Source organism: Grammomys surdaster, unplaced genomic scaffold (assembly GCF_004785775.1).
Source record: "Grammomys surdaster isolate TR1022 unplaced genomic scaffold, NIH_TR_1.0 213, whole genome shotgun sequence".
Lineage (NCBI taxonomy): Eukaryota > Metazoa > Chordata > Mammalia > Rodentia > Muridae > Grammomys > Grammomys surdaster.
In genome coordinates this window covers 7,132,649-7,159,739 of record NW_021604658.1, presented here as the reverse complement: position 1 = coordinate 7,159,739, position 27,091 = coordinate 7,132,649, and the positions used below count along the sequence as shown (strand labels likewise).

Genomic DNA, 27,091 nt, shown 5'->3' with positions numbered 1-27,091 from the left:
CGCCCTGGTTTGAGGCATGAGAATAGTAATACTGATGTCATTTTTGTTATTATGAAGATTAATGAAACCAAATATAATTCATGCCCTCTCTGCCTATAGGTAAAAAATAGAGCTAACTTGTTATTTCTGCTTTTGGCTGCACCAAATTTTTTTGCTTAGCAGTAGGAAAACAGTAAAAATGTGTGCCTTGATGTGTGTGGTTGTCATGTGTCTCTGCTTCTCCTTTTCTGCTCATTGTTTTCATCTACAAACTTAAATTTGAGTTGAGTCATTCAGTCTTTCAGGCTGAAACCCCAGAAAGGGTAGCTTGTGTTCACCTGGGGTTAGTGATCCTTAATTTTAGGTCAGCCACTAACTTGAAAACGTGTCTGAAGATGAAACCTTGAAGTTGAAAAACAGAGTGTTCTTACCTGTCTTTGTTCTTCCATTCCATTTCATCCCATGGTGATCTTTTCTACCACAGCTGTAAGTTTGATATAGATTTTTCTCTAAGAGATAAAAATAGAGATATAATAGTTTTTAACCTCATGGACAACAATTAGATGTCATGATTACAAGAATCTTTCTTGCTATTACCAGAATTGTAAAAATTCTGTCACACTAAGATCAACCCTTCTTGAGGCTTAATTCCATTTGGAGCTAAAAGTCAGTGACAATTTTTTTATATATATATACTCTTAACACCTATAAGCTATATTAAAGGTTTTGCATAGAATGTTGAGGATGTGTTAAAGGTTTAGAGGAAGACTCTTTATTTTCATATGTGCTTCTTATGTTCTTAAGAAAGAGAATGCAAATCATTTTGTACTTAGAGACAGATGCTCTGAGAAATTAAAAAAAAATTAAAACACTGCATAAAGATGTGACATTTCAAAAAGTTTTTTCTCTTCCTCTTGTTTCTATGTAGAACTGGTAAAATACCATTTAAGAGTGTATTTAGAATAGTGACAATTTAGATAGGGAAGATTGACATAAATTGTAGAAATTTGTCTTTAAAACCATGGCATATTAAATTGTTTCTCAAGGGCTGGCCTCTGGTGGCACCTAACTTCACATTCCTGCAAACAGAAAAAAAAGTGTATCCCCCACACAATTAAGCGCATTGAAAACATATAGAGAGGTAAGTGCAGAGTGGATTTCCTTTAACTCTTAAAAGTCCATTTTTACTGCTACAAATTCAGTCCTTCTGTAAAATGGAACAGGATTTTTAGCTCAGAGAGTTACACATCCACATTGTCCTTTTATACATAAGCGTTAGAAGTTGCACTTAGAGTTTTTCTAGAACACTTCCACAGTTGCTGTAACAGTACTGTCTTTTCCAGTCAACGAAATACCATGGTCTTTGACTGTCCAATATGATTTTACTTGCTACAACAGAGAGGTGCTATCTTATAGTTACCAGGGCATTGTGATGAGGCTCACAATGGCTGGGTATCTGTCTTTAAGTTAATGTTTCCATGAGACTTCATAATGCAAAGTTGACTATGCTGCATATTATATCCTTCAAAGCTCAAGTAAAGCTGATTTACAGGGGAAAAATTCATAAAAACAAAAGTAAGACCTGCCAACTGTTTAACCAGAATTATCTTTGAACAGCAGGAGGCCAGAACACATCTTGTCAAATGAAAAGTTCTATTCCAATTAGATTTCCAGTTAATGTGCACCCTGTCGTCTCCTAGACATTGCTCCAGCCTGGACTGCTGATGCTTCTGGACCACAAGGGAAGATTTCCCTACATCCTTCTGTTCGCCTCAAGGCAGAGAAACTGGAAATGGTAAATCCCTTAAAATCATTTTCTTCACAAGACAGCAGGAAAGAACTGCCTTGTTCTTGGAGAGGAGGACGTTGTAGAATCATTGGTTTCTTGAAGTAGCTTATTTAATTAAGAGAGTGACAGTTTGGGTTGCAATTATTTAATAACATTTAGACTTGGAAGTTCATAGTACTTCACTAGTATAAAACAAATAAAGTCTTTGGTTACTAAACTGACATGTAAATTAGTTTCTTTCTCTTTGGCTAGAGTGATAGCTCAGTGGGTAACAGTGCTTGCCATGTAAACATGAGAAGCTTACATCAATCCTGCAGAACTGACATTTAAAAAGACAGATTCCTGTGAAAGCACTGATAGACATGTCCCTGGATCTCACTGGCCGGTTAGTTGTATTGGTAGGCTTCTATATATTGGTAGACTTGACACAAGCTGATGCTATCTTGGAAGAAGGAATTAACTGGAAAAGGAAAAAAAAATGCCTTCCCCAGGTTGGCTTGTAAGCAAGTTTGTAAGGCATTTTCTTGATTAAGGATTGATATGGGAGGGCCCAGCCTACAGTGGATACTGCCAACCCTAGGTAATTGGTCCTGGGTTGTATGAGAAAGCTGACCAAGCAAGCCATGGGCAGCAAGTCAGTAAGCAGCACCCTTCATAACCTCTGTTTCAGTTCCTGCTTTCAGCTTCTGTCTGGAATTCATGCCCTGACTTCCCTCAGTGATAGAGTGTGACTCGAGGGTTGTAAACTGGAATAAAGTCTTTCTTCCTGAGCTGCTTTTGGTCATGGTGTTTATAATAAATAGTAATAAAAACTGTAACTAAGACACTAACTTAACCTATTTGAGCCAGCTCTAAGCTAATGAGATATCCTGTCTCAAAAAACAGGATGGAAGGTGGTAAGCTTACTGAAGAATAACAGTTGATATTTTCCTCTGGTCTTCATCCAAAGATATATGTGTACCCCAGCACACACCCATACACACAAAGAAATATATGATATCTTAAAAACTGTCATCAAAATTATGACAAGGTACACTGGCCTTTATATACTGTAGCAGTAAGTGCAGTCAAGCAATATGCAGTATTGTTCATTGTTTTTAAATAAAGGATTACTAAATCATAAAGAACAAAGTAATCAGGTCCACATGAGATTGAAAGAGATTATGGCCGTACACTAAGGTACTAACAGATAATCCTAGGGTCCTGAGAGCATCACATCCAGAAACAGAAGATGCTTAAAACACAAAAACTAAAGGGGAAAGTACTTTAAATTTGATAAAGTTACCAATTAGCTGAGGTGATTGTACAACATCTGGATACAGTGTCAGAACTCAACCCTCTGTCTCCTCATGAGATTTATAGAGACGGACTTTCATGTTTATAGAAGAATATGAAATTACATAGCTAGAGTAAACACATTAGGATAAACACCATAATTATTCCTATCTTTCCTTAGTCCCAAGTAGTGCCAGTCTCATTAGCAATTGAAATCTTGCTGTTGTCTAAATGATGATCCAATCTACCTCTTTCCCAAGAATGATTTTCCTGACTATGATAGTTTGGGCAAATACTGCCATGTTTTACATATTTGTAGCACTAACTGTCATGTTGCACTGCTTTATACTCTTTTTCTGTGCCTGTTTTATGGATGAAATTGAGTATTTCTTCACCCATGGTACCTACCTACATAATCCACTTTTTGCCATATAGAAGAGAACATACATCTTTCTCATCTGTCACTAGTTTTCAGGAAGAAGCACCCATAACAAAAGACAGTTCAACAAGAGGAAACATTGAGTTTTGCTTCTCAGAGAAGCCTTCAGTAAAGAAAACCCAAATAAGCAGAGAACCTGTGTGCACTTAGGATTCATTTTAGAAGAGGGAGTGGCCAATGGCCAGTGTTGTACAAGAATAACTAGGCAATGGGGATATGATATGGCCTAATAGTAATAGAAGGGGGAACTTCAGAAGGCTGGCTCTGTTAACAGTGCACTATTAGAACAATCGTAAAAAGCATATAGGAAATGGAAAACAGACAGCATGGTAAGCTGTGATGAATTGTATATGCAGATAACTTTGAAACAACACTAAATAGAGTAGACCTTAATTTGTACAAAAATATGTAATAAGTGTAAGTATATACACAGACATCATATTCAGAGGAAAAATTTCTGGAATACTAGAATTGGTTGTAATAGTGATTATTCACAGAGTAGTGGTTCTCAAGGTCAGGAGTATACTTTTCCTCCATTGAAGGTATTTGGTAATGTCTACCATGCAGGAGTATACTTTTCCTCCATTGAAGATATTTGGTAGTGTCTACCATGCTGGTTTTCAGTAGTAAAAACCATATCCAGATTCCCATCCAGGACTAAAAGTTAGATCCTAAAACTCTATGTCCTAACATTTAAGGGTCTCTCTAACAACTTATGAGCCAATTTTTGCTAGCAAACATACAACATATGTCTCATTTTACTTGTAACTAGAGGAATTCAAATTAGCAACATTTCATTTCTAATAGCATGACAAAATGAAGAAGTGAAAACAACAAATTCTGTTAAGAATGTAGAAAGCTAGGATGGTTTATATGTTATGGCATATGTACATGAGTACATGTAGTTGAAGAACAATTCAGCAGTAGTAGAGTTGATAACATGTCATAACATAACATGTTAACTGTGACTCAGTTTCTCCGTCTATGTGCATATTCAGTAGAAGAATTTATGTGCATCTATTAAAGAAGATATGTGTAGTGCTTTATAGCAAAGAATGGTGAGGCAGTCATAAATGTCTATCAGATAATGGATGATAAATTGTATACCTGCTCAATGAAATATAAAATCAATGAACTACATGTGTAGGCAATACTGAACAACTCTAAAATCACTAAGATAAAATTAATCTGCAGTTATCCCTTTAGATTACACTATTTGTGTAACATTTTAAATGTACAAATGAAAATGTACATTATTTAGGATACATGTACTTAGATACTAAGTAACATTAAAAAATAGACAATAAGAATATAATGATTCTCTTCTGTGAAAAATAGAAGAAGCATTCAACTCATTCTATAGTCTCGTTTTTTAAAAATATGTGTAGACTTTAAACAAATATCATTGTGTGTTTATGATAGCCGGGAACTTAGATGTTCTTTGTATACTTTTTAAAAAAATATTTGTAACTTTTTCAAGATGAAAAGAGTACACATACACGAAAGCTACAAATCGTTCTTGAATGTTATGTAAAGACTAGTTACGGCTTTGATAGGATAGCAGAATGGTATTAGACCAACTTTAAACACACTTAAACCTCATCCCTGATACTCTCTGCCTTCTTCCTGATTCCTTTCACTGTTTGCTTCCAGTGTGCCCGTATGATAACAGCTGTGCTTTCCTCAAACTTGATGTTCTTACCATTAAGAAGCCCCGAAAGAAATAACCAGGAGAAGCACAGAGGCTCCGAGTATCCGAGAACCACATTCCAGCCTTTTGTAGACTGTCTGTCCCACAATCATTATTAAGTCCTGGTAGACTGTATCTCATCCTCATTATTAAGGTTCCCTGTAGACTATTCCACCTACATTGTTGAGGTTCCTTGTGAGTTCTCTTTCCTTTCACCCCTTTTACTAAGGCAAGGGGAAGAAGGGCTTGTTGTTCTCCTGATAGGAGACTTCCTGCGTGGCCTCCAGCACTTCCGAATTGACCAGCACATAGCCCCAAGACTTCATCAAGGGGCAAAGTGGGCTTCAAATGTCTTTTGGCTGAAAATCATGAGTGTTCTGTTTAAGGATAAAGAACATGGGAAGGACAATGGAATACAAGCAGGGGCATCTCCATTTCTGATTGAAAGGCAGAAGTGACTTCATCCAAAAAACAAAAAAGAGCCTGACAGAGAAATGAGTGTTAGGGAAAACTTTTCTTTATTTTCTGATTGTGTAAGTATAGTCTGAAACCAGCCAAAATTAAGAATATTTTTCATTTAACCCAAATTCTATCAATTTCACTTCTACTCTCAAGATAACAACCAAGTACTTTTCATGTTTCTTTTTTCTTTTTTCTTTTTTTTTCAGTGTTACGTATAAATTTGACTTCAGTAAATTTTTACCTGTTATTTTTCTTCTGCAATATCACATAGGCTAGAAATAATTTTTTTTCTGGTCCTATAGCCATGTTTGTAAATCTGGCACTAGCCAAGGTATTTGTCATGATAAGGATGACAAATCCTTGTTGGGGGCAAGTGGAAGACACAAGAATGTAATTTTTTATAGGTAGTTAATCTATAGTTAACAGACTTTCCACGGAATCTAATTCTGGTCACAGTTCCCCATGTTGATTTTGTTTTCTACTGCATTGTAAAATATAGTTGTTGTGAAAAGTTTTACCCCAGAGGTTTGGAAGCTGCCTCACAGAAGTTTATTTCCTTCTAGGCTCTCAATTACCTCGGTATACAGCCAACAAAGGAACAACATGAAGCCCTGAGACAGCAAGTCCAGGCCGACTCAAAGGGGACTGTGTCTTTTGGAGGTAATGTCTTAAGTGCATCATGTTGTGGTGGACGTTGTTGTGACCTATTTTTATTGAGGGCTAGTTTTGTAGGAGGGAAATGAAAACTTATACTATGCTACTTCAGATTCCTTAATTAATACTTTCAAAATGGCCATCGCTACTAACCCAGCTGGGTCAGCAGAAGGGAGCCCTGTTATCAGAACCCATCAGTGCCACATACCGTTAGTCCATCCCACTCTCTTTGCATCTCTGCACGCTTTATTTTTTTATTATATAAACATTGCTTTAATAATGACAAAAGATAATGCAAACTATAGGAATTTTAATTTCACTACTATGGAGATTACATCTACTTATTTTTTTAGCTAGTGAGACAGGATGTTTTTGTCATACTGCATAATTATTTATTCTTAGAGATGGCATAATGCACCAAGGTTTCTACTCTTGGCATATTAATGGTTTCTGAGTAGCTGTTATTACAAATCTATATTTATTACAGCTTTTATCAATGTGCATTTATACTTTGAAATGTAGCGATCTCTTCCTTTTTTTTTAAAATAGGATAAATCCCACCCACTCCCAACACACATGGTTTGAAAGTTCCATATCTGTCACTAAGTTATTTTCTGAAAACTGTCTCATATCTGTCTATTCTACTACACAGAAATGTTTGAATATGATGGTTTCTCTTTAGCCTTCATAGCATTTGTTCTATAGTACACATAATAAATGCTACATTGTATTATTTTTAAACTTCTCTATTGAAATAAATTAACCTTATATTTTTGAAATGAGGAAAAACAGATATATGGGATTCTATTGCCTCTTGAAACCCTCCCCCAATACTAGTAACAGGAAACAGATATACATACTACCACCACAACAATGACCCCCCCCCACACACACACACAATTTATAAGGACAGAAGATGGGGGCAGAAAGAGCAGTAAATGAAATACCCCAGTGTGCAGAGGCAGATGAATCCAGGCATCTGAAGACAGAAGCCTCGAAGGGAGGCCAAGCTGGTGTGAAGTACCAGGTGTGACTATAGGCTTATCAGAGCTCTTAGAAGTGTGTGGTACGGGTATTTATCTAGGCTCTTTTCTATCTTTCTCAGTATAGCATCTACTATTCCAGGGGGAAAGAAGTATATTACACTGAGAAATTAAACCAGAGATATTGTGGAACAATATTTACTATAAGCAAGGGAACTTGGGGAAGTCTGTGTTGAGTTATTGCTCAAAACATGTACGCAGATACTCACTGACATTTGCATCCATGTCTAGAATTATAGCAAGGGATTTAAGGTGTGTCTCTGGAGAATCTAAACAAACAAACGAAAATGTCAGCAGGCCACCAGATTGTTTTTGTACAGTAAAATATTTCTGCCAGTTGACAAAGCAAATTGTGCATATAAAATTCCCAACCAACTTTTTAGTGCCTTATTAATTGTTAAATATAAACTCGAAATCAAGGGCTTCTGGAAATTTGATAAAAATCACATAAAATATGGAGCCCAAAACCATCAGACAAACAGATAGAGAAAAGGAAAAGTGATGATGAGACCAGAGATAACTTTAGATAACCTAATATTCTTAGAAAGATAAGAAAGGATAATGTGCCCATGAACTAAGAGCAGGGCTGTGTAAAGTCAAGCAGAGAGCATCTGCAAGGACCCTTTGAGATCACAATGTAATAGCTGCACTTACAACTTCTTGAGGATACACGGATGAATAGACCGTCACTGTCTGGAAGTTACCGGCTGTTCTGTACTTAACTTGCTAAGTGGCCTGGTGTCAGAAAGCCTGCCTTGGATCTGATTTGCTCATCTGTAGAGCAGAAAGACCTGCCTCAAAGGATGCTGAGGAATGGTGTGAGGATGTCCACTAAGCACAGACAGTTCCATGAGTGTTGGCTGCTGCTGCTATTCTCAACCTTTAGATTCCTTCAGCCTGTAAAGCCAGGTCATAAATGTCTTTAATTTTTCCAGAAACATTGAATGCATAATGTGAGAATTAAGGAATTAGATGTCTGTCATATGTGTTTGCTTTTTTATGTCTTGACTGAATTATGTGACAGTTATTCTAACCGAAGTGAGAGAAAATGGCTTCTGTATTGTTTGTATCCCATCTACCTCTCACTTTGGCCAATACTGTTCTGGGATCATTGGTGGAAGGGACACTGAAGCTCATAACTCCAACTCCTCAGTGAAGAAAGTAGTAGTTGTTTAGATGAAATGAAATGCTGTGTTCTTACCGAAATGTGTTCATTTTAGATTTCGTCCAGGTTGCCAGAAACTTGTTTTCCTTGCAGTTGGATGAAGTAAACATTGGTGTCCATGAAATCCCCAGCATCTTAGGCTCACAGGTAGAGTGTGCGCTCTCCAGCTGTTCTGACTGAATGTAAGGCACAAGTCTTAAGTGTTGTGAGTCGTATATGATGCCCTTTCTCTAGTTCTCACTGGCTTTTATTATTTTTTTAAATTATATAGTTATTACTTATGTGGATGTGTGTACTTGTAAGTGTGGATGCACATGTGAATTCAGGTATGCGAGTACATATGTGTACATATGTGTGGAAGCCAGAGATCAACCTTGGTTGTCATTCCTCAGAAGGTACCTACTGGTTTGTTCAGACTATTTCTCTCATTGGCCTTGAGTTCAAGTAGGCTAGGCTAGCTGGCCAACTAGCCCCAAAGACCTACCTGTCTCTCTCTGCCCAGTGACATCATCCTGACTGAGTTTACCCGGGTTCTAGGGATTGAGCTCCAGTTCTTAGGCTTATGCATCAAGTAGTTTACACACTTAGAGACCTCCCCCACCCTACAGTGGGACTTTTTTTTTTTAGCATAGTATACAAATAAGGGCTGGGCATATAACTTAATAGGCAACATACTACACAAGCGTTGAGACCTGAGCTTGGGTCTCTACTACTCACTTACGAAGTAGGACTTGGACATCCCTAATCATGTTTCTCAGTGGGCACACAGGATCTCTAGTACCTCGGTGGCCAGTTGAGCTGCCTTAATAAATTCAGTGAGAGACCTGGTCTCAAAAATAAGCTTCATAATTTTATCTTACTGAAAGCGGTAGGTCTTTATACTGCTCTGTGCTCCCAGAGGGTGCACACATGTCTGCATGCACATGCAATCTTTTATATTTTAATATACCTTCACTAGCTCAATGGCTGGGCCAATCCTGAACCTCCACATGGCTAACATACTCCCCTCCTATATTCCTGGGTAAATACTTATTAAATCTGTATTTCATCTCTGCTATCCCAGACCCAATCTGGGAAGTTGCCCCTGGGGCTGCTTCTTGAACTCTTACATGGCTGGATGTTTTCTCCCTTGGAGCTCTCAAGTCCGATCTCTCCTTATCATGGTGATTCTGCTCTTTCTCCTCCCCTCCTCCCTTGCCCAGGAAATCTTAAAAGTCCCGCTTCTGTCTCCCTGCCCAGCCATTGGCTGCCATCAACTCTTTATTTCACCAATCAAAGCCAACTGGTGGCAGGGACCTTCAGTGTCTTAGAGGCAGACATGCCAGTTCCTGTGTAATTAATTTTGATTAATACAAAAAACATTAGAGTCGGGGCTGGAGAGATGGCTCAGCGGTGAAGGGCAACTGACTGCTCTTTCAGATTTCCTGAGTTCAATTCCCAGCAACCACATGGTGGCTCACAACAGTCTGTAATGGGATCTGACACCTTCTTCTGATGTGTCTGAAGACAGCTGTATTTGTACTCATATACATAAAATAAATCTTTTTTAAAAAAAAACAAATAATATTAGAACCAATCTCCAACATTTTACCATTTTTGTCCCATAAAGAAGACTCTTTACTCTCGACATAAATGGAGCACAACCATACAATTATGTAAATTATAAAGTATGATATACAGTTAACATCCAGTCCAGCATATTTGTCAATTTAGATGAAGTATTCTACCATCTATCCTGACTTAAAGAGTTTACAATTTCATACCTGAATTACATCCTGATTTTAACTTATATTACCATCTGAAAATCATCCTTTCAAATCTGTATCATCTTTCCCAATGTTAAACAATTAAGTTTGATTAGGAGACTATAGCTAGTCTTCTACCCCATCAGAAATCTGAGAACAAATTAAATATTACCTGGATATATAGGAAGCACAAAAACATGGCTTCCAAAATTTAACCAAATTGTATAGACAGCTGACTACCTGGACAGTCCCCTGTTCTTCAAAATGTTGGAGCATCTGTCTTCAGCTTTCTGGCCCCGGATCATCTGACAGACCTTAAGTGAAGCAGGAACTATGAAGGACTAGCTTACTCTGACTGGCAGAGCTAAGCTGTCAACTATCCCATATTGTATGTCCTTTGTTGGACCATATTTTTTGTCTGTAGATGAATTAGGGCAATTTTTGTCCAGTGGCTACCTTGCCATAACTGGAGCAACTCCATATGGAGGTTATAATGTTCAGTATCTTTGAACTGTGAATTGGGTACTGTCGAGAACAGACATATCTCTAGTCAAATGATCTTTAATAATGAATTAATATTAAATGTCATATTCTGTGGATTTCTGATGTTTTTGAAACCTGTCTGTCTATATAAAGTGTATCTGAACTGTTAAACCTTAGCTACTCTTAGCTATTTCTATCTGAGTATTATTGAAAATACTTTACTATAAATAAATCAGAATCTAATATATCCATGAGTTTACTATCTGGCCTTTAACTTGTGTAACTTAATCATCCTAAACTGTTTGGAATAGCAGCTATAGAAGGACTGGGTCAAGGCCTTGTATTCTTAAATGAGTTGTATTGGCACAATGCCTAAGAGTAACTATTAATTTCAAATTTTGTATCAATATACAAATATTTGTACCAATGAAAACCTTAAATCTATATCAACATATAAATTCTGTACCAGTGTAAGAAATTATAACTTCAATTTTGTATCAAGATTGTATTATAAAGATTTCTATCAGATTATGGCTACATAATGTTTTGATTAATAATAAATTTAGCAATTCATCCCATCTATTGTCTCCTTGTTCAAAACTATGACCATTTCTAAATTATCTCTTAGGATGACAACCTATGTATAATTTATATAAAAAAAAAAAAAACGTAACCAGACACCCAAACCCAGGGGATTGGGATGATGACGATTCATGACTTCTTCCTGCTAAATAGGGGCAACAAAAATTCTTTAAAGGGTTAGGGAGGGTAAGGAATTAGAAAAATTGGTTAGACTTATGAAGGCTAGTTTTAGCATCTGTTATCCAGTCGCTGTATGTTTAGAAAGCTCAGGATTTGACTAAAGTTCTGAGATCTCTCTGAAAGGTTGGATGAACCAAGTCCATCAGGAATCGGCAATTCCTGAAGCTGTTCTGGAGGCAAGTCTCTGGACAGCATCACAAAGCAGGGGGCTGGAACAGCAGGTCATTTCAGTGTTTTCGCAGATGAATCTTGCCAGTTACAAATTCTGTAATATATGAATCTTACAGCCAAAATGTTAGTACTATTAAGATATTCATACAGATTGGGCAAAGTGCACAGATCCGTTAAGGACAAATTTTCTTCCTTATTTGAACAGGTGAAAGACAACTATCTTTTCATGAGTTAATTTGATCAATAACCAATCGCAACAAATCTTCATTCATGCTATGTGAAGGATGGCACAATGAATCTTAAGGATTTTACAACCAGAAAGATTTATTGTCTAATTTTAGCTGAAGTTTTGGCTGGAAGCATTTTCATGTCTAAGACAAGTTATAGGGCTCTTCCCATGTTGAGGAATCAGCAGATCAAGTTACCTGTCCTGTTTTATTTTCTCGAATTTTTCTTTTCTATAGCCAAAATCTTCAGGGGGTCTTCCCCTGTCATTTTTGATCCATATCACTCTGGAAGGGGTCCAAAGCCTCTTCTTTCCTGTTAACACAAATACAGAGCCTCTCTCCCAAAATAGCCTGCCCTTGGTCCAGTAACCCAAAATCATTAAAGGTATAGATTGATTTGATTTAGTAGCTTGACTTCTCCCCCAGAGGATGTTAATATTATAACCATTAAACTCATAACTACATGCATTCTGATAATTAAAACAATTCAGAGCAATTAAAGCTATCTAAACAAATATTCTCTATCTGAGATAAGGTCTCCTCATCCCCTGCTCATGACCTACAAAAGATCAAGGCCTAAGTTATTTGTTCATCTATGTATACTTAAATTCTCCCTTTTAGCAGATTAATATCTCTATGGGTATATATGTCACCTTCCTCTTTTTATAACGTGAATTAACATAAGATTTTATTATCTGTCTGAGATTAGGTCCTTCCCCTTATCCCTGCTCCTGACCTACAGTTTGATCAAAAGCCTCTATTTATTCATCTGTCTGTTTAACTTCAAATAAATTCTCTTCTAGTCACTGTATACAAGCCTATTTTTAGGCTTCTGATTTATCATACCAGGCTTAAAAATCCCAGAATTTCCTTGTAGACTACATTCAAAGAATCTGAGTATTTGCCTCGGCATAGACCTTTTTAAATTTTGTTTTCATTTAATCTAATTTTTATTTCTGTATATTTGTTTTCTACATTTGATATCAAAGACCTGGATTTTTTTATTCTATGTATATTCAAAAACTCTTAAACAATTACCATTATACTCCTTTCTATCCTTAAAACAATTAAATCAAGTTTTATTCATCTCTATTTATCTGGTTGTCATCTGGCTGGATGTTTTCTCTCCTGCAGCTTTCAAGTCCAGTCTCTGTTTTCCCACCATAGTGAGTCTGCTCTTCCTCCTCCCCTCCTCCCTTGCCCAGGAAATCTAAAAGCCCAGCCTATGTCTCCCTGTCCAGCCATTGGCTGCTATCAACTCTTTATTTCACCAATCCAAGCCAACTAGGGCAGGGACCTTCAGCAATTTACAGGCAGGCGTGTGCGGGTTCCCATGTAATTAATATTATATTAATCAAATAATATTAAAACCAATCTCAACATTGCACTAAGATACAAAAGCTGCCAGAGCTCAAGTGTGGTTGCCCAAACTTTCTGAGGAGGGGTTAGTCACTAGGTATGTAGATGTGTTCTTTGTTCTAGTCTCTCTTCCATTCATTTGTTTCTTTCTGTTAGTCCCTTATTTTTAATCTACTTAATACTGTGGTCATTGTTACTAATGAGCTAAGAGTGTTACTAGCTTCTTACTTTTGATCTGAAAAATGACATTTTAAGTGATTTTTGTCATGATATGAAATATTGTGGTACTTACTCTATTGAAATTGTATTGAATTTATAAAATGGTTGGTTATGAAATAAGTGACTACTTTTCCTTATCATGGTTCTTGTTTTGAGAAAAGTACATATTCCATGTGCATCTTAAATTTTCTATCACTTTAATTACAAAATATGTTATACTTAGTGATATTATTAGAAATATTTTTTATTTCTTATCACTGGTTTTAATTTTATGTTATAAGAATGTAGTTAGGTATATGTAACTACTGAATGATAGTTATATATAAATACTGAATATCTGCCTCTAGATTACTTTCTTGTGTTTTCCTACTTAATCCAATGGTTTATTATCATAGTATATATGTATTTTTTGCTTCTAATAATTATACTTATATCTAACACTTTACAGTACATCTAATAGAATCCAAACACAATAGTTTTTAGTGCCTACAATTTCTATTTTAAACTTATAGTCAATACTTTATACTTAGAACTTTTTCACCGTATTTGTTAGTTTCTTTCATTCTCTGTAAACTTATAATGATATCCTGGTGTAACTTTATCTTTAGAATACTTATGTATAATCCCGCCTCCAGTTCTCCAGTCACAGGTCAAAGGGCAGAACTGGAGAGGTTCACTCAATGGACCTCTGAGGTAGGCCTATAGGCAGATGGCATCACAAGGAAGAAGCCCTAGTGAGGATAAGCACATTTTGAAAAGTCAGAAAGCATTGATGTTCACTAGGCTTCACCTCCTGAAGACCCTCCACCTCATCACTGCACACAGAGGACCAAGTCTCCAAAACATGAATCCTATAAGATCTGAGCACATCCAAACCACAGCCCGATTGCTTTGAAAATATAGTCTTTCCAATAGGGGCTTAGATTGGTATCAGTTATATGTTTCTGGCAATGCAGAATCTGGCTGATTGATTAATTTATTCATAAAAATAAATCTGATCCTTTCATTTAAAGATTACTCATGCTATTTTTTTTAACATTTCAAACCACTTATATATATATATGTATGTATATATGTGTACATATATATGTATGTATATATGCATATATGTATATGTGTCTATATGTATGTATATATAAGTATATGTATATACTGCTCATTTTAGTCATCGAAGTCACCCAAAAACCTAGCTGTTTGGTTGCTTTCAGGACATACGTAGCTTTCTCAGGATGAAAACACAGATTTATTAGAAACCCTGTGGAATTTGGCAAAAACTGAGCTGTGGAGCCCCCTTTCTGCCAGCCGATGTGGCTCTTATGCACTTAACTACATAACGTTCCAGGCAGATCTGTCTCTTGCTGGGAAGCAGTTCTCAAGGTTGCTGTGCCCATTTCTCAAGCCAGGACAGTGCTAGTGTTTGATGTGGCAGTAAAGTAGGGACTTGTGTGAGCATGCAGAGCTTTTTGAGCAGCTGCAAAGCAAAGTACATGCTCTGAATGAGTAATCTATTTCCTTCTTACCAACAGGATTTTAGGGCAGATAAGAACGAGTGTTGTCAGTCTACAGTAGTTGAAAAGCAAAAGCGCCAGACCGGTGGCAGTTGTGCAAGATGCTCTGCGTGCCAATGGTTTCCTCTTGAGGCTGTAGATCAAAATGTTGTGCAATACTCATTAATTTATGAAATTCTATTTGTTGCCTTCTGCTTCTCATCACACAGAAGATATTATTGTCAGTGTGAGCATTCCTTTTTCCTCCAGCTAGATCCATCACAGTCCCATGTACAATGAAAGAAGTCTCTCAGAGCACACATTGACTACTCATTTAATATTATTGAATTCTATTTTATTTAAAATTCCATCTTACAATTCATGAGTAAACAAAATACTCCAATTTTAAAGGCATTAGATAAGTCACTGCTTGTTAACTAGTTTACCACAAGCTAAAGTCCACGTTATTGTTTCATTGTGTAAGTCCCCATCATTTTTACGTTCAAAGCAGTGGAGTGCCTACTTTGGAACAGTCAGTCTATGGTAGTGATGTTGACAGTCCATGAAGGTGGGGAAATTCCACTATGACTACCCTCAGCAGCCATAGTTTCACAATAACAGGTCAAGTTTATAATTATTTTACATGGGATGCCTTACTCATATGTTCTCCTTTCATGACTGATTAAAACAGTTGATGCCTTTTTCCCTTTTCGTGCGAAAAGCAGGGGGACGAGTTCCAGTCAACTGTAGCCATTAGTAAGCACATATAAAAAGATCCAGTGACCCTTTGTCCATATTCGGGGTATTGGAATGTGCTTTCGATTTCAATAGAGCAATAATTGGGTCATGGACAGGAGGTATGAGTAAGTAAGTGGTCCTGGCCACCCACCCATTGGTGCCTGAGTTCCACCACTACAAGTAGCCCTTGGAAGCCATAGACACAGGAGACCGGTTACCATAAGATGATCTACTCCAGAGAGCTGACTCTGTAGTATAGATAGTTGTGTTCATTTTCGCTGGTCTGCCATGTAGGTTTGTTGTTGCTAGGGAGTACAGTTAGTCACTTGTGTCCAGTCCCGTTGTCCCTGGACTGTAAGACATTTTATAAGGAAAGGCCAAGGACAGTGACTTGTGTATACCTTCAGCCTTGAAGGGAGGTAATGTGTTTTAGGTAGGCAAAGTCAAAGGAATCTGGGCTAAAGTGCCCATGAGATGTAATGGAAAAAAAGAATAAAAGAGACACATGTCTAAGCCGAAGTGTGAAAATATTACGAGGGGATATAAAGTCCCCTTCTCAGGGTCTTAGTCTCATAGATAAAAGTTTTTCTAAATAGAATTAGAAACTAAGGTCAAGGTCAATCGCACTGGCATTTGAGAGGGAAAACAGCAGGGCAAGTATTTTGGAAATCCCAGCTGCCATGAGGAAATGGATAATAGAAGGCAAGCAAGGCCCACCCAAAAAGCAATGGCCTGAGTATCAGAACAAGCTGGCTTAGGATTCTGGCCGTTGTCTAGGGAAGGGAGATGGAAAAGGGAACAATTGCTTTCTGCATCAGAACTCCCAAGGCGAGCAAGCTTAGCAGTGAGGCTCTGCAGGCAGCTGATTGAGAGGAGCTTCTGGGTATGTGAGCCCACATCTCATTAAGAGAATGCTATTCCTCCCATTTCTGTCTGCCTCCAGCTGTATGTTTCTGCCATCAGACTAGCCTTCTTGAGGTTTTAAAACAAGTTGTTTGTCTGTTTGTTTTTTCTCATATTACAGTAGGTCTACTGGCCTTGGCTGGGCTACAGCTTTTGCTGTTCCCATGAATGAATATTATCATCCACTAATCAAACTATTTGTAAAGAAGGTTACCAACCATAAACCATGCAATTTGCATCAAAAATGTGTTACTATGTTAGTATTTGTATGTCCAAAATGGGGCATACTCGCTGTCTATGTCAGGAAAGGTACTACCCACAGATCAAATACCATTTTACTAGAGAGCTGGCAGAGATAGGCACATGTCACAAATAGAGCTTGAAAAGCTGATGGCCACAAATGGCCCTTTTCCATCCTTTTCTCTCTACCTGTCATCCTCTACCCTCTCTCCCTGAGGAATGAGGACCTTCCTCATCATAGAAGGGAAAAAGAGGATGTCTAGTTCTTCATCTCCTGCTGAATAGCACTTTAGATACTTCCTACTCCTTAAAAGAAGAGTGGGCCACAAGATCAGAGGAGTAAAAGGCATTGCCTTTTCTATCCAAGATCTTTCCTGGCTTCTGATTTTGTTCATCTGGCATGGACCAGATTCTCCCATGCATCATCACCCAAAAGTTGGGTTTTGGGATTTTGGTGGAGGCATTACGTTAGCTAACACAAATACTATCAGATAAATTAGCTACAAGAGCGGAAATGTTGGATCGTGGGTCCACAGATTGATTTACATGTCTGAAGTTTGTCCTGTGTGCGAAGGTCTCTTTCAATTCTTCTCATGTGGACCACCAAACATTCATAGCAGTAGGAGACGAGATCCCTTGTTCAGGGTCTGTGTTATAAATAAAAGCATTTAAAGATGGATTCAGAAGGCAGCTTGAGGATAGTTTTATTGGAGTTGAGAAAAAAAGCAACATACCAGGCCAGCTGGAGGTTTTGGCAGCCGCGGAAGGGAAGCAGGTAAGAGGATGCTTTCTAAGGTAGAGGTCAAGAAAGCTGAGAGGCTCTGAGTGGAGTCTATAGATGCTGGGTTGAGAGAAGAGTCCGTGCCAGTGACTGTTGCTAGGGCTAAAGTAAGAAGAACTAAGGTTTAGGATGCTGTCTGGGAAGGAGAGGGGCAAGAGCAGAAAAACTTGCCGTGAGGCTCTGCTGCCAACTCTGTCCTAGTTTCTTGTTTCCTAATTCCTTGCTTTATATTTATTAATTTTATTTTATTTTGAGCATTTTTTGAGATGCGCTCATATAGCCCTGGTTGGCCTCAAATTTAGTATGTAGCTTGAGCTAACCTTGAGCTCATGTTCCTACTGATATACTGTCAAGTGTTGGGATTACAGGGATGCTCTACCACATCCAGCTTCATAATATTTTTAATATGTTTACTGAAATATCATAACCATATATACATACTTATATAGATGCATGCATATATGTATATATATGATACATACATGACAGTCATGATATGTCTACAGCTTACTAGCTATCCGTCATGTATCTCAGGTGAAATCACTCTTCAGACATCTCTCACATGGTTTGCAGTAAGCTCCCATTTCCACCTGGATAAGAGCTGCTGTTTTGACCTTAGAACAGTGGAGCCCATCGTTCTTGCTTTTCGTAACTGGGCTCATAACTAGAGTGTGTGCACCATGACGAGCTCTTCCAGTTGTCTCTGACTCAGACGTCTGGGCTGTCACCTTTTTAAGGGGGAATTGCTGAGTCAGTATATGTCAGTCCTGCTTTTGTTTATTTGACAATGAACTTTTGGATTGAGGAGAATGTGGCGTTTAGAACCCAAAATATAATATGTCTTGCTGTGATTCTAATCATCATTTCTATATTAAAAACTTCACACAGTGCTACACCTGCTGCCAGCACAAGGTCATACACAGAAAAGGCAAGGTTGGTGCCTCATCCACACCCAGCACAACAGAAGACCGCCATCCGTTAAGCTATGATGCGCTATCTGTCTAACCAAGTATCATGCATAGATTATCTTCAGACAGCATGCTGAGCAGTGAACATGCTGTCAGTCCCCTAAAGTAAATTTTCCACAATTAAGGCTCATGTTAGTTTGGTATATTGAGGCCTCTTATTTTAACTAATGGCGTAAAGCTGAATGAAACTATCAAACTGACTTGTATGTGATGTGACTGTAATGTTTTTTTCTTATACTGGGTCAAAATGTAAATGGTAATTCCCACTGTGTGTAAACTCTTTGTAACTTCTAAAGACCCACCTGTAAGATATCAGATACATCCGGATGATGACAGTGTTGATGATGTTGTGTTAGGTACTATGGCACAGGCTATAAAGATAGATAAACTTGCTATAGTTTATACTAGAGAGCCACATACACAAACAGTTACAAACTTTAAAAGTGCATTATATAGAAAGGCAAGAATAGTAACATAACTTTATGTAATCCAAGGAAAGTAACATTTATTAGAAGTTTATGATTAAGTTAGCATTTGAATTCATTGTTAGAAGTAAGGTTGAATTTAGTCTTCGAAAAGGTGACCAGGGAGTTTAGCATTGGGTGTAGTGGTGTATGCCCATACTCTCAGCACTCAGGATGTTGAAGCAAGTTCACGACCAACCTGGGCTCTATAGAGAAACTCTGTCTCACCCACCACTGTCACCAATAAAACTATTAGACTGAAACAGAAAAAAAAAGATAAAGATAAAAAGTGCTTGTAAGCTGAAGACAGTCTTTCAAAAAAGATAATTATATGCAAACTTTGGGGACTGATCCCATTCCTCTTCTAGTTAAGATGTAGGAAGAAGAATCCACTAGACATAATGTGAAATTCCAGAAGGCACATGAGGTCATACACAGAAAAGGCACGGCTGACATTCGTGTGCACACCCAGTAAAGCTCCTGTCTTGGCAGCAGACTGCCATCCATTATAGTGTGATGCCTATCAGTCTAATCAAGTATCAGGAACGGATTATCTCTGGGAGAGAACACTTCAAGCCAGCTTAGGGCTGGAGACAGACGGCAGTAGTTGAAAGCGTTGGCTGCTCTTGCAGAGGACCTGAGCTCAGGTCTCAGCACCAACGTGGGCACCTGTACCTCCAGTTCCAGAGGATCCATTGCTCTCTTCTGGCCTCCATGGGCTCTGCATCCCTGCTCCATACACAAACCTGCACACACATGTACACATAAAATTAAAATATACATGTATAAAAGAAAAATGTTTAATGTGTATCTTCTAATATAAATTCTAAGTAATAACAGTATAAGGTCAACCTGAGGAGAGGGCTGGCCCTGTACATTAGTTTCCTTTTACCCAGTCAAACAACTCCAAAGTAAAACCTGATTTTTGATGTGGAACAAAGTTTGGGGGTGGTTTAAAAAGGACTTTGTGTTCTCAAGGTTAGCATCTGATGCATAACTTCTGTATTTTAATGTTGACAGCTTCTCCCCTGTGATTCTCTAGAAGCAGATGAAGTGGGAAAACTTAGACAAGAAAGAAATGCTGTTCTAGAAGAGCGGAATGTGCTTAAGGTAACCATCTCCTCAGCGTCCTTGGATTGGCCGTTAAAAAGACATGATCCCAGATTGGACTCTGAAGTAGTGTGCTCATTTTGCTTTTAATGAAAGCGTATTAGTATCAGATCTGATCGGGTCATCTGTGTAGTTGTCTTCAGAGTTATTCTCGAGGTCACCACTCACTTATTTTTACTCCATGAGAGGCACATAAAATCCATTGTGTGCAGGGAGTAGGTTTTCCTCTCCTGTCTGATCTGGCTCCTCTGATTCCTGTTCTCTCATATTGGTGGCAACAGCAGGTGTAGCCGAGGAGCCAACTAAGCAATCTGTAACAAATTTGAATCCTCTGATGTTCATAGAAAAGACATTTTCTTCCAGGTGCAGGGTCATGTCTGAGTGTTTTCCTAATGTAATTTGCAAAATGAAAGCATTGTGCTTTCAGGGGAGAACAAATCACATATGCTCCAAATACATGATAATATTTTTATTCTTTCTCTATAGTGACATTCTATTCTTAATGGAATATTAAGTTTAAGTTAAATCCTTACTTTTACCAGAAACTATTATATGTTCCAAGGAAATCAACATAACTACTTTGTGATCACTTTACCCTAAAGGTATGCATTTTAAAATTATTTTGTTAGGTGAAGCTTTGTAGTTATTTAACTTAGTTTTATTGGTATAAATTCTTTATTCAAAAAAGAAACACCATTTTCTTCCTTCTGTTGTTTTATAATGGCAGTCTTCAGACGAAGTCATTATTAAAAATTTTTAGCATATCCTCTCAGAGTTTCTGAAGACAGCCCAAACAAATCACATTTTAAAAAATAAATGTATATGTGTATGGGTCAGAGATACGTGGGAACTACTTACCTTCCTCTGTATTTAAATATAAGCTGAAAACTACTCTTAAAAAAAAAAATTCTTAAACAGTTAAAAAGAAGCTTATTGTGTTAACTCATGCATAACTTAGTTCTTATAGGCCCACTTTATTACAGCTTGGCTTTTGTTTCTCCGTGGTTCAAATTGAATCATGGGCAGTTCCTACCACAGCTCTTGCAAGTCTTCCGTGGTAGAGAGCCCCTACACCAGCTGGTTCTCTTACAGGGTCTTAATCAGTTCTCTGGTAATGGATATTTAGGTTATCTTCAGTTTTCAATGATCAAAACTAACTCCAGGGACTACAAAGATAGCTCAGAGATGATAAGAACTTGCTCCTAGTCCAGGGGACATGAGCTCTCAGGATCCACATCAGGTGGACTGTACCTTCCTGTACTCCCAACTCCAGGGCATTCAACACCATCTTCTGGCCTCCAAGGACACCACACATATGTGACGATACATACACAGTAGATACACACATGAAAATGAAAATAAGTCTTAGTAACTTTGTTGGTGTGTGGATAGGCAATTGTGAAAGTTCACACTAAATCTGTGAAAACAGAATTGCAATATTAAAGTGTTCTAATGTAAAACATTCTGTATATTTCTCCAAATTTTCTTTCATAAGGCTTTGGCAATCCATATTCCTTCCAAATATAAGTGAACTTCCCACAAATATGGTTATATTTTATAATTCTGAAATTCGCCACCTTTCTACAAGTTGGCATACCTACATGAAAATACAGAATTCATTTAAAAAATTATTAGTTTCTTCTGACTGTCTCAGAACCATCCTGTAGTGTTGGTCACATTGGTAAGACAGTATTTCCTGTGTGATTCATCTTTATACAAACAAAATCCACAATGTCAGGGTGCCTGAGGTTCTTGCATATTTTTATTTCCCTAAAGTTTTAAACTGTTGGATTTAATGATATATTTTGAGTTTTATTTGAATGTCAATATTAATTGTTAGAATTTTAATTTAAAATTGTGTAAGGCATACACATGTAACATTTAAACAAGGGTCCCCTGAGGAGCCATTCAATCAAGATCACCTTTCAAGTTCATGAACTGTAATTGAGCATATTTTAATGTTGCGAAACCTAAAGTCCCAGAATAAAAAATGACTCTGCTTTAAAGTTCCTCCACATTGAATCTTTTTCTCTGAGACTCATGTATTTTTAAAGATTCATAAGGGCTACAGGGGTGTCCCAGTCATTACCAGTGCTTGTTATTTGTACAGAGAATCTGGGTTCTGTTCCCAGCACTCACATGATGGCTCACAATCATCCATAACTCCATCTCCAGGGCATCCATTGGCTTCTTCTGAGTGACCTTTGTGGGCACCAGGCACACATACGGTGCACACACACAAGCGGGTCAAACACTCATACACATCAAATAAAACTAATAAATTTAATTTAAAAATTAAAAGTTTTATAAATAGTATATTATACAATAAATGTTTTGCTTAAGGTTATGTTGCATTTCCAGTTATTCTGCCTATTTTGTTACAGCCATCTACACATATATACGTACATACATATATACATACATACATGCACACACACACAGAGAGAGAGAGAGAGAGAGAGAGAGAGAGAGAGAGAGAGAGAGAGAGCAGCAGAGCTTGTTAAGTGACGATCATAGAGTAGAAATGGTCTGCTCTCACTCCTCATCAGCCTTTGACAGCTTTGTGTCTCACTTGAGGTACAAATAAGTAAGTTTAAGCCTCTGGCTAATTTTTATTTTGCAGAAATGATCCTTAATAGTGCTATGGGAACTGTTTAACCCAAATTCCAACTGTTCCTGCTCTTCATAGAAGAGTGGAAACAGATGCATGTCCCATTTACACGTGCAGAGACGAACAGCAGAGCACCATGAGTGCAGGGGCTGGCAGAGTAGACCAGAGTGGGCTGCATTACTCCAGGAGTTGCTGCTTCTGTATGTCATGATGTTACCATGACTCTTCACCACTCTACTTAAGGTCCCAGGAACTCTGTTCATGTTTTCAATAAGATGACTCCTGGGTCACTAAGCATTTCTGACTGTACCACTCAACAAGGTGGGACATCTCAGAATTCATGCTAAGTTTAATTTTAGGTTCAAAGATGATCATATTTTACCTTTATGCCCGTATTCAAATATATACTTCACATTTAAGCTATAAAAGTTCTATCCTTTTTTAATAATTGTTCAAAAATGGGCAAATATTACATTGGGAAGCTAAGAGTCAACCCAGTCTTTCTTTGGTTTGGCTAAAGCTTTTTTCCCATCTAATTCAGAATAAGATTATTCACTCTGGTAGTTCTTTAGTAATGACGCTGTCACCCACATTTACTTGCTGTTTACCCACTTCAGTCCTGACTAGCTTCTTCTGGAGCTCAGATTTTGGCATTTTACATAAAGCAATAGAGATGTTTTCACCACTGTGAGACTTGGATAACTGACCACTAGTGAGTGATATGTAAAGCCAGACAAATAACCAGGAATTTCAAGGAGATTTTTAGCAATTTGGTGTTTGGGGAATAAACTTTGAAACAGGACTAGAAATCATTCCTGGTGTCACAATGGCATGCTACTCACTCGGTGGTTTTTCAAACACAGGAGAAATTACTCGAATCAGAGAAGCATAGGAAGCAATTGATAGAAGAACTCCAGAATGTGAAACAGGTATGTTGTGTGGTGTGCAGGGATGCATAGATGGTGGGGTGCATGGGGTACGGCACATGAGAATATTCATGTATTCTTTGTGTGTGAAGGAATGTGAGGTGTACCTTTAAAGTGATAATGCTTCATCATATTTTAGAATTTATGACTGCAAATGGCATAAGAGAAAACTGTACAGCTCTTTTTTTATTGAATATTTTATTTATTTACAATACAGATGTCATTCCTTTTCCCCATTTCTCCTCCCTAGAACCCCCTATCCCAACCCCTTCCTCCTTTATGCTTTTACACCATTTTGATTACATGCATGTATTAAGGTTAGTTCTAGGTTGAGGGTCTAGCAATATAATAAATGCAGGTAGTCAAGGAACAAACAATACAATAAACACAAGTAGTCAAAGAAAAAGCAAGGCATTAAACCCAATTATGTGAACACTCCCGTGATCACTATTTCTAAGGGCTTATCAGGATGACCAAAGTATCTGAGCCTACTTTCCTGTCCTAGCCCAATGTCATTTTCATGTCTGAAGCCTACTTCCTTGTTCTAGCTTAAAATTTAGATTCCTGTCTGCAATTACTTCTTTGTTCTAGCCTAATATTTAGATTCCTGCCTGAGATTACTTCTTTGTTCTAGTCTAATGTCAGATTCCTGCTTGAAGCCTACTTGCTTGTCCTTGGCCAATGTCATATTTCTGCCAAGCAGCCCATTTCCTTGTCCTTGGCCCATGTCAGCTTCTACGTCTCCCCCTTTTTTATTTCATTAGCAAGACTGAGCCTGTCTTAGGTCATTCTGACAAGAATGCCTTCCTTATCTATCATGGAATATCATGAAATATTATCAAAGGCAATGCATTTATGTCTTAGGTTGTAAGGCTCTGTGCAGAATCTTACCCGTCCTTGGCTTGCCAGCCTGTTAATTTAATAACTCTGTCTGGGGGTCCATTTTCAGGTTTAAGCCATGTACTTGGCTACCAACATGTTGATGTTATTGAAGAAAAGCTTTAACACAATGGGCAGGAATAAAAGTATTCCCAGGACAAAAAGGGTTAGCATGATCAAGCTATATATGCCATTTTTGAAGCTTGGCCAAAATAGAAATCCTGACTTCAGGCCGTGGGTAATTTTTTCTGCAGTATCTATCACATCACCGCTCAACAGAACAGTATTCTTGAAATTCATACGCTCCCTACGTATCATTAAATCATCCCAAGAGGTGTTAGAATTATGACAAGTACACTGCACGTGTCATTATGTCTTCCTAATTATAATGATTACCACTGTAAATTGTAGAACTTAAATGAATCCAATGGTATTTGGCATGACACTCAAGATGGCTCCTTACTCTTAAATTCTGAACCTCCTTCCAGTAATTTGAATAGGATAAAGAGCATCAATCATTTCTTCCAGATGCCTATCTAAATCCTCTGGTATATTCAACGTATTAGTAAAGTTTTTTGCTAAATGATTAACAAAAGTAGCTGTCTTCTTGTGTCACAGCAATTGCAGAAACAGTGGTGCTAGCAATTAGTGTAATTAAAGCTGTTATACCAGCAATAATCAAGCCTACTACTCTCTTGCTTCTGCTTAAAGCCTGACTCATTTCTTCCAGTACTTGGAAGCTATTTTTTAGAATACTAAGGTTCTGTGATACTCAGGGCATAAAACAAAAGCTGGTTGATAGACTACCATAACTGACATACCAGATTTCAAAACACAAACACAATTAGAAGGTGTACAATCAATGCAACTTACATTAAATACTGTAGAAGAAACAAAAGTATTTTTAACTTGACAATTGAAAGAGCCTTAACACATGTGCTAACACCTGTTTGAAATCCAGATCTTGCCTCAGTTTTTATCTCTTGCTAACATAATGTCATAGAGAACTGCAGCTAATTTCCATATATGTCTTTGAAAATGTCCAGAACCAGACTTCCAAATGAAGACTGTTATTTCCATTAATGGATTGATTTCTAGACCAGTCCATGATTTAGTCTGAATAGCTGGTCACATTTAATAACAATAAAAGAGGCATTATAACTTCTCTTTTTGATTTTCTGTTCCACAAGGTCTAAGAATTTGAGGCAAGGCAGCTTATCCCATCAGGGGTATAGGTAAGCAATGGTGGGTCGGGAATGTATGTCCAATACAGCTTCCCAGTCACCATTGTCAGGGCACTCAGCAAGCTCACAAGTCAACATCATTTTTTGTTCTGGAATCAGCATATCTCACCCATCACTCTGGCGGCCACCATGTTCCTTCAGCATCCTGCAGAAAAAACACAAAATGACCTCTTCCCCATATTTAAACCTGATCAGGATCATGCCTTATGCCAGTGAGTGGATCCTTCCCTTTCCCCTATGCATAAGTATGCCTAGTTGTAGAGCGCCATAGACACTCAGCAGAACGTTCCTTGGCATCCAAAACCTTTAAAATAAAAAGAATATGGTTTAAATAAATTTGTGGTGTACAGGGTTATATCTCTCCCTTTTTTACTTTATGAAGATATTGTTTTAAAGTTCCATTGACCTGTTTTACAGTCTCTTGTCCTTGACAATTATAAGCATTTGGAGTTTGTATCTACAGGGGTCCTGCTCTATTAATCAGAAAAATTTAAAACTTTGAAGTGGCTTCCATGATCCACATTGGCCAGTCTCCTTGCTTCTCTATTTTTCTCTCTCATTTCCCTTCTCTGTCTTCTCTCTTTTTTTTGTTATTGTTATTTATACTTCAATATTTTTTTTAAAGAAAAACAAAGCAAGCGCTTCTCCCCAAAATGCATAACAGAGCATTTCTCTAGTTAGGTGCTCATGGTAAATAATTAAGAATATCCTTCACTTTGCATGGTTATAATCAGATTGCAGTAGATTTGAATAAGACAGATAGCACTATGAAAAGGTAAAAGCACAGACAGGGAATGTACTCTGAATACAGCTGTGGTGTCAGTAGAAGCCTATTAGAGCTCAGTGCTGAGTACTTGGCTCTCAGTCCCTCTCACCCTGCCCTCACAGAAAGTATCATATTGGCCAAGAAAGCAAACAGAGCCATACATGACTCATACCCTCCATCTGACAGTAACAGAGACCAAAACAAACCTCCATAGTAGTAAGTAGAATAAATAATTTTCAGCATTAGTTCTAAAACTGGCCTACTACTGCATCCAGGACCTAGAAAAGGCTTTAAAGACTCTGAAAAGAATAAAGAGAAACAAGAATCCATTGAAATAAGTGAAATCAGTACCAGAAAGAAAAGTATAGTAATTAATGTCAAAATGCCTGGCCACTGGTCAGGGCTTGATGGCACTCAGCCAGGATTCTGAGGTGTGTGCACCCAGAAATTGCAGCCTCCAAGAGTCAGTGCTCTGTGGGAAGAATCAGGTAAGTTAGAATCTACAGACTACC

General features: G+C 37.7%; 1 protein-coding gene across 1 annotated transcript in view; it reads left to right on the top strand.

Moving 5' to 3' along the window:
- Stxbp4 (syntaxin binding protein 4) overlaps positions 1 to 27,091 on the top strand; it is a 149,781-nt gene that overhangs the window by 34,274 nt on the left and 88,416 nt on the right. Inside the window, exons 8-12 of the mRNA XM_028772394.1 lie at positions 1,680 to 1,774; positions 6,198 to 6,294; positions 8,552 to 8,643; positions 20,064 to 20,153; positions 23,628 to 23,693. Of these exons, the coding sequence (XP_028628227.1) occupies positions 1,680 to 1,774; positions 6,198 to 6,294; positions 8,552 to 8,643; positions 20,064 to 20,153; positions 23,628 to 23,693 (440 nt within the window). The remainder of the gene's footprint in view (positions 1 to 1,679; positions 1,775 to 6,197; positions 6,295 to 8,551; positions 8,644 to 20,063; positions 20,154 to 23,627; positions 23,694 to 27,091) is intronic.